Raw genomic sequence first — 8537 nt, forward strand, 5'->3', positions numbered from 1 at the left:
GACCCACCGACATTGCGGAGCCAAACCCACAAGACCAAGGAGGAAGCTGCAAACGCTGGCATTACAGCTTCGGCAGTTACGGCCAAAGCTTTCGGAGGTCTCCCCATCCGCAGCCGCTGTCTGTGCAAATGGCAAGGCTCTGGGGCAGGCAGGCTGGGTTCCAGCTGTCTTTTCTCGGGGCAAGTTTTTTTGATCTTTACAAGTCTCGCTTTCCTTGTCCGCAAAGTGAGGGTGAAAATAGCAACTTCGAAAGTCGATGATGAGGTTTCAAGGAAATACTGCAGGAAAAGTGCCCGCACACAAAAGGCACGGCCAGGGGCGGCTCCCCAATTTCCGCCCAGGAGCGCCCGGGTTGGGCGAAGGGCAAGGTGGGTTATCTCAGCGCTGCCTGCGCCCGGGCACATACAGATTTTATTTCGGAGGAGAGGACCCTCCGGAGAGGAGCAGACAAAAATCATAATTGTGGGGAAAGGATGGTGAGAAACGCCTCCCACTGCCCAGCAGAAGATCTTAAAGGGGCCCCTCCACCCCTCACCCCTAGAGGGACCCGCGGAAGGGCGCGTACTCACCGCGTGCACGGCGCAGGCTAGCAGCAGCAGCCCGGGCAGTGGCGGCAGGCGGGGGCGCATGGTACCGCGTGCGCTCCCCTGGCGCCCCGACGGCCGCCTGCCCGCGCGCACCGCCGCTCAGCACTCAGCGCTCCCTGCCGCCTCTCGGACCCCGGCTGGCCGCCGCGCCCAGGGGAGCCATGGCCCCACCCGCGGCGGCCCAGGGACTGCGCCTCCCCTGACAGGATGGCCCCGTACCACGCCGCCCCGCCGGTTGATAAGGACGCGGCGCGGCGTGCGCTCCTCCACCCACCCCTGCTGCCTGGCCGGCTGGCGGGGGCCAGCGCGGGGGCCAGCGCGGAGACCAGCTGCGGAGGAGGTGGAGGGAGGACGCGAGGCCTAGAGAGGCTCCCGCAGGCTACGGTCTGCAGGCCCCGCTGCCACACCCCCACGGACTAAAAGAGCCCTCCCCAAGGTCCGGGTCAGTGCCGACACCGCCGCGCTGCGTGAGGGTGGGCAGGAGGCCACCTTTTGGAGCCTCAGCGTTCTCATCCGAACAGTACATCTAAAAATACCTGCCTTCTTTCAGCTATTCCATTTCCACTTTTTTTTTTTTTCTTTCTTATTAGATATTTAATGCTCCTTCCAGAAAGTTGCACACACATGAGTTCCATCACACTGAGAAGCCTTTGATGATCAGGTGAGACCAAGGAGGACCATCGGGGCACCCCAGCGTTTGGGGCTGTGCTGGAGCGTTTGAGCTTTCTGGTTCCCCCGGGAGCTATTTCAGTATTAGGCAGGTGTGCCCAGCAGCTGCTCATCCTGAGTCTGAGGGCTTAGATCTCCTTGTTGTTTAGTCACTCAGTCGTGTACAACTCCTTGTGACGCCATGGACTGTAGCCCACCAGGCTCCTCAGTTCATGGGATTCTCCAGGCAAGAATACTAGCAAGGGTTGCCATTTCCATCTTCATCGGCTCTCCTGAAGGTTGGCTTTTGGCCTCTCAGTACAGTACAAGGCACCCTCAGAGGGTTTTTGTAGACCCAGTTTTTTCTTTTTCTTCTCTGGTGCACATCCCCTTTCCTTTTGTGTCTCCTTCTATCTAGATCTTTTTCTCAGGGACTTGGAGTCCGTCAGCTCATTGACTTCTCCTCTCGCTCACCCTCTTCCCCACACATGAAAGTGAGGTGAGCTCTACCTGATTGCTGTCTTTGGCGGTAAGGACTGGCATGAGATTCTGAGCACATGTATATGTGCATGCATGTGCGTGTGTGTGCGCACGCGCGCACACACACACACACACACACACACACACACACACACCCTTTCCTTTCATAGCATCCCCACCAGCCGAGAGCCAGTAACTGGATTGCCCTGGCCCAGGCTGTCCTTGGAAGTCAAGGTATTGACTGCCTTGATCAAGTGTGATCAGTGGCAGGTGGTAGTTTCTCCCCTCTGGTCCACAAGTATAAATCACATTCTTTGAGACCATTATCACCAACAAAAGTGATATTGGGTCCCATTGTCTTCCTTGTATTTCTCAATTGGTTCAAGATTCAGGCTGGAAAAATGTTATGAACTGGTTTCTCTGACATCATAAATGTGCCTTAGAAAAAGTGCATGCGGTAAGGATATGCCATTTTTACTATATAGACTTTTGTGTTGCATGAATAGTTTCTGTAATGACTGGATGTATTGCTTTTTTGATGGAAAGACAAAAAAAGAAAATAATCCAAAATGCAATCTGTGGTCTATACTAGAGCCTCGTGATCACCAGTGAAAAAGCAAAATGACATTTGTTCTGGGCAATTCAATCAATTTCTGGCCTGTGGAAAGCCATTGTTCCTTAAATAGGAGGCTCTGTCTCTCAGAATATTGAGGAAAGGATCTGAAATGCTCTGTGGAAAGCCATGGATGCCGTCAATGGCTTTGTAGAACCTGCCTGAGAACACAGTTTCAGAATAGGGTGGAAGGGAGCACGTGGGGAACTAACCATGTATTTAATACCCACCATGTGCTGGGGAGTTTTTTAATAATTGGATGTATCATCATAGACAATCCTCCAAAGACTGTCTGAGAGACACTGACTTTCCTTGATGAATCAGATGGGAACTTGAAGCTTGGGAAAGGTAACCATTTGCCTCAACAAGGGGCAGGGCCTGGATTGAACCCAGGACTGAGTCCAAAGCCCAGGCCCATGTCCTTTGCATGCACTAGAACTTCTCTCAATCCTGAAGATGACGTTCTTACTCTCAGTCTTTCCAAAGCTCTTTTGCATGCAGCATTTCATTTGATCCTTGAAACAGCTCCATGGGGTCTGTAGGACTGGCGATCAGGGGCTGCAGGAGAGGGAGACTCCATTGCTCACATGGTTTCATTGAAAGTTTAATGAGAAGATAATGAGTAGAGGTGTGGGTGGGGCTCAGGGAACCAGCAGAGGACATGCAGGTGCCCGGGTCAGCAGCGATAGGCCTGGTCAGACTCCCCTGTGCCTCTTCTGCTTTGACCTTGGCCCCACCTGTCTTTGGCCTGCCTCAGCAAGACTCCTGCCATGGGTTAGTGAGAATCTTCCCCCTTGATATCTCATCAAGTTCCTTGTCTCTCCCACCTTTGATGTCTAATCCTGTCCTGCCTTCAGCAAGAAGGGTGTTAAGTCAGTTTAGCAGAAATCTCCCTGTCTTGAGAGGGAGTAATCGTCCATCCATGGCCGCCCTCACTGTGCTCCATAGCTATGAATCCCCTTTGTTTCTTGTTATATTCTGAGTTAAGCCCTGGGTCTCTCCTCTATTGCAACACCCCTGTTGTAACAGTCTTGAATGAAGGCTTCTTTACCATTTTAATAAGTGTTAGGATAATTTTCCTTTAACAAGGAGCAAAGAGAGAAAGCAGTGTCTCCCGAAGCAGGCAAGAGCTATCCTTGGGAGTGGAGCCACCCACAGGATCTTAACAAGAGGGGAATGCAGCCTCTGTCAAAACCACAGTCTGGGACTTCCCTGGTGGTCCAGTGGTTAAGACTCTGTGTTTCTGCTGCAGAGGGTGCAGGTTCCATCCCTGGTTTAGGAACCAAGATCCCACATGCTGCATAGTACAACCAAAACCAAACAAATGAAAAAACTGTCAGGTTTTGGGATAAATACCCTGACCTCTCTTCTGCCCTCTGAATCTCCTGGCTATGTCTTCCATTGGCTGAACCCAACCCAAAGCCAGAGACAAGACAGACCGATTGGGGAGAAACTGTCCATAGCATTTCTCTACGTCCATAGAGTTTAACCTCCCTCCTGGGTGGAGAAGGCAGAAAAGAGATTTGAGAGGGATGAGGCAAAAGGAGAATAACCCCACTAGGATATATCATTCTACCCATTTAACAGATGAAGAAACCTGAACAGATGAAGATGGGTGGGGCCTGAACTGCAGATCACACAGGACTGTTTGCACTGAAACTCTGGTTTTTTGATTCCCAGCCTGAGTTCTCCATCATGCTTATGACTGTTACACCTGAAACTAGTCCTGGAAAATCAAAGCAGTGATTTACTATCACTTCACAGTCCTGGGGGCTGGCTGGGCTCGGCCAACAGCTCCTGGTTTAGCACATCTCACGTGGTGGCCGTCAGAGTCCCCCGGAGACATGCTCTCTTGGATGACTGGGGCTGGGCTTGCTCCACGTGGCCCTAGCTCCAGGGAGCTTCAGGGTGCCTGGGCTTCTTAAACTGTGATCCCAAAGGTGCTTATCCTGAGAGAGAGCAGGTGGAAGGTGCACTGTGATTTATGACCCAGCCTCGTCTGCTTCTACTGCTTTTTGTTGTCCAGATAATCATAAAAGACAGTCCCGGCTCTAGGGGAGGCAACATAGACTCTGCCTCTTGACAGAGAGTAGGAAGATCCGGAGGAGCTCGTGAGGCCCCTAGTACTAGTAGTACTAGTACTAATACCAGTACTGTTAGTGGGGCTGTGGGGAAATACTTTATGTCCACCCTCTAAATTCATTATAACTCCCAGGAGCAACAGAGAGGGGTGTCTCTTTGATTTTGATGCTTTTCCAGATCTTGAGCCTCATTCCTTTCTCCAAGTTACCCTGGAGAGGTAGGTGTAGTGGGGCATAGGAACCTAAGTCATGACCATCCCCAAACACTAAGTCATGTCCTCACAACAGTAACTTAAAAGTTACCCTGAAACTTTAATTCAAAAAGATAATGCACCCTAATGCTCACAGCAACACTATTCACAATAGCAAAGATGTGAAAGCATCCTAAATGTCCATCGACAAAGGATTGGATAAAGACAATATGGTACATATACATAATGGAATGTTACTCAACCATAAGAAGAATGAAATAATGCCATTTGCAGCAACATGGATGGACCTAGACATTATCGTGCCAAGTGAAATAAGTCAAACAGAGAAAGACAAATATCATATGATATCACTATATGTGGAATCTAAAAAAATGAAACAAATGAACTTATTTACAAAATAGAAACAAGACTCACATACACAGAGAACAAATTTAAGATTACTAAAAGGAAAGAGGGGGAGGGGAGGGATAAATTAGGAGTTCGGGGTTAGCAAATACAAACTACTATATATATATATACACACATATATATATGCAGCTGAATCACCTTGTATACACTTGCAACTGTTTAATAACACAGCATTGTAAATCAACTATCAGTTCGGTTCAGTCGCTCAGTGTCCGACTCTTTGTGACCCCATAGACTGCAGCATGCCAGGCTTCCCTGTCCATCACCAACTCCCAGAGCTTGCTCAAACTCGTGTCCATTGAGTTGGTAATGCCATCCAACCATCTCATCCTCTGTCGTCCCCTTCTCCTCCTGCCCTCAATCTTTCCCAGCATCAGGGTCTTCCCCTGAGTCAGTTCTTCGCATCAGGTGGCCAAAGTATTGGAGCTTCAGCTTCAGCATCAGCCCTTCCAATGAATATTCAGGACTATACTTCAATAAAAAACTTTAAGTTACCTTAAGGATGAGAGATCATGTATTTGGTTCCAGGGTAACTTGTTCTCTACTGCTTCATACAGATAGTCTTTATCACCCCAGAGAGGCAGAATATATGGCTAAATACTGAATGTTAGCCAAAAGATGCCACTTTGGCGTAAGTATTGTTTTGAGCCAAAGGCAACTGAGAACCAACAGGTACAGGAAAAGCTCTTCACCTCCCCAGAGATGCCAAAATGTAAAGTACAAAAGTGCCCCTTTGTAAAGGAGACTTTTAAGAAATGAAAATTTCCTTTACAAAAGGACTCATTTGTACAGGAGAGGAGAGGAAGAGAACTGCTCTTTATACCTTCGGGAGTCTAACCTGCACAGCAGGACACAAGGGGAGCCCTTTTACCATCCAGCTCCCCCATCTCCTTTCCAGCTCGCCTCCCCCACCCAGAAGCCCCCAAACCACTTCTCCTTTGTTAGCCTAAAACAGTGTAGAAACCTCAGTCATTTGCTGCTTCCTGGGCTCTGTGAAATTTCCATGTGAAATTTTGTGTCTATCTGGGCAATTAAAACTTTTTCTCTTGTTAATCTGTCTTGTCAGATTGATTTCAGGCTTCAGCTATTGAACCTGGAAGAGGAGAAAGAATAAGATTTTCCCCCCACCCCACATCAAAATGAAATATAAAAATCTCCCTAGTGTCAAAAGAGAAAGAAAGCATTTCTTCTCTCCCTTTTCCTTCAGCTTTTCCCTTAGAAAACTTGTAAATCCCCTCTGTCTCTGAGATGTATGTAAATCTTTATAAAACCTAAATAAGCCTCTTGCCAGTTTTGCATCCCAGGACCGTCTTTCTTGAAGATCTTGAAACCTCTTTGAAACATGATTGTCCAGGAGCATGGTGCCCTGTCTTCCTAATACTGTGGGAGTTCAGCCAATATGCTTGACTCCAAGTTGTAATTTTCCAGCTTGTCAAAAAGATCAGAGAAGTTTTGTTTTTCCTTTGGTAAAGACAATTAGCATATGTGTGAATGATTGTGTGTGCTTCTGGCTGAAAGGGTAAAATTTCTACTTGTCTTTGCCATCAGAAGCCAGTGATGTGTATCAGAGTCTGGTTTCATGCACACTCAATAAAAACACTGATTATTAGTTTCTTCATTTTGTGGAGAGGGGTTACCTGGTTGGCTGGAGACATTGTTTACTACTTCAACAAGAAATTAGGATACATATATATATATAATCACCTGCATGTTGCCAATAGCAATAAACACTTGTTGGAGAAAGTAATTAAGCACATCCATTCAGTGCTTATTTATTGAGCACCTGCTCTGTTTCAGGTGCTATGCTGGACCCATACAGGCCTGTGGAAATTGCTTGCATGAAGCCCTGTGATTGCACCCCTCCCAGGAGGCCCAGAAAGACAACTGAGGTGGTCAAGACTTCAGAAGTTCACCCAAGCACACATTTAACAAACCTACTGGTTGACTGAAGTAAGCGACCATAGACTGCATGGTTGTTGTTACTCAGTCACTCAGTTGTGTCCGTATGTATGGTAGGTTTGGTCTATTGGGGTAAATTCTATGGGAGCCTATACTCAGGGACTAGAGTAAGCCTTGAGGGTTAATGTATTAGGCCGAGTCCTTCGGTCATCATTTTTGTAGGTAAATTATCAATACATTTGGATATTGATGATTTTACAAGGTTCAACCTATGGTTATATATGGTCAGCCACCATTACCTCTTCTTCCGAGACAAAGAGCTCCCTTATCTATCCCCACTCAGACCATGTGGTTTGGGTGGGGCTTTCACCACCAACAGCTCAGGTGTGAGCACATGACCCAGACCCAGGCCAGGAGAGTCACCCCCACCAATTAACCACAGTGAATGGTTGGCGGATGGGCACACAACTGAAGAGGGGCCACTAGGAGTGGCACCAACAAAACTTACATGACGGCAGAAGATGCTGAAGCTCATGGCATGATGGCAGACTTTCAAATGTTGTGAAGAGATCCAAGGAAAAAGAAACCATCCTGTTGTGCATGCATGCAGCCATGATGGGAGCCTCGATGGATAGATAGACATGCAGATAGATAAATAGATACATAGATAGATAGGCAGACAGATACATATTACAGATAGGTAACTAGAGAGAGAGAGGTGAACAGGCAGATAGAGAGCTACATAGATAATTTTCATTAATTTTTAAAATTTTATTGAAATACAGTTGACTTATATTGTGTTAATCTCTGCTATACAACAAAGTGACTCAGTTTCTTTTTCATATTCTTTTCCATTTTGGTTTGTCACAGGGTATTGAGTGTAGTTCTCTTAGATGGATAATTTTTTAAAATCTTTCTTTAACCTTCAAATTCTTTTCTGTCACTTGTAACAAAAAGAGCCCTGCATGGACTTATGGCAGCTTCCCAGGGATGTGATGCATGAGTTGCAAGGACTGCTTTGGAGGCGGGGGTGAGGGTGGGATGAGAGGGTGAGGAGTTGACTACGCCTGGGGGTCCAGGTTTAAGCCTTCCCTAATGACTACACCAATGAAACGAACTTGCTCTGCCCCTTCAGCTGCTCAATAAACCAAACAAAAAGGTCTGTTCTCTTCTGCGTGTGAGCTCTTCTGAGAGTTAAGCTAATGCATTATTGATGAGCCATAAATAATGGGGCCAGCATGATTTCCTATTCAGTGCTGAAGTACAAAGGTATAACACTGACTTTTTAATGAGGTTTTTATGACTCAGGTTCACTGTTTACTCTGGAAATGGGGGCTGGCTTTTTCAAGAAAGCTGTTTTTACTTTACTTTTGTTTTCCTCCTCCATTTGTCAGCATCCTTTTAAATATTTGTATGAAATATTAGCATTAAAACAGATCAAATAAAAGAGGACAAATAAAACTGCATCTGAAAGACAGTGTTGCTAGTGCTCTTCAAGCCTTATCTTCACTGGATGGAATAAAGAAAGGTCAGGTACACCTGGCCTCCCAGAGGCTTCCCCACTCTTCTGCCTACTAAGACAGTTTGGCTTGGCACACAGAAAAAAAAA

At 46.9% G+C, this 8537-nt stretch overlaps 1 protein-coding gene across 2 annotated transcripts in view; it reads right to left on the minus strand.

The window, feature by feature from the left end:
* SCTR (secretin receptor) overlaps positions 1 to 690 on the minus strand; it is a 74878-nt gene extending 74188 nt beyond the window's left edge. Inside the window, exon 1 of one of the 2 annotated variants that reach the window (XM_061439795.1) lies at positions 570 to 685. In XM_061439795.1, coding sequence (XP_061295779.1) covers positions 570 to 629 — 60 coding nt within the window. In that variant the 5' untranslated portion in view covers positions 630 to 685. Of the gene's footprint in view, positions 1 to 569 lie in introns of both variants that reach the window. The other variant, XM_061439789.1, reaches the window with a different exon arrangement.
* Positions 691 to 8537: the final 7847 nt, after the last annotated feature.

This window comes from Bos javanicus, chromosome 2, assembly GCF_032452875.1.
Source record: "Bos javanicus breed banteng chromosome 2, ARS-OSU_banteng_1.0, whole genome shotgun sequence".
In the NCBI taxonomy this organism is placed as follows: Eukaryota; Metazoa; Chordata; class Mammalia; order Artiodactyla; family Bovidae; genus Bos; species Bos javanicus.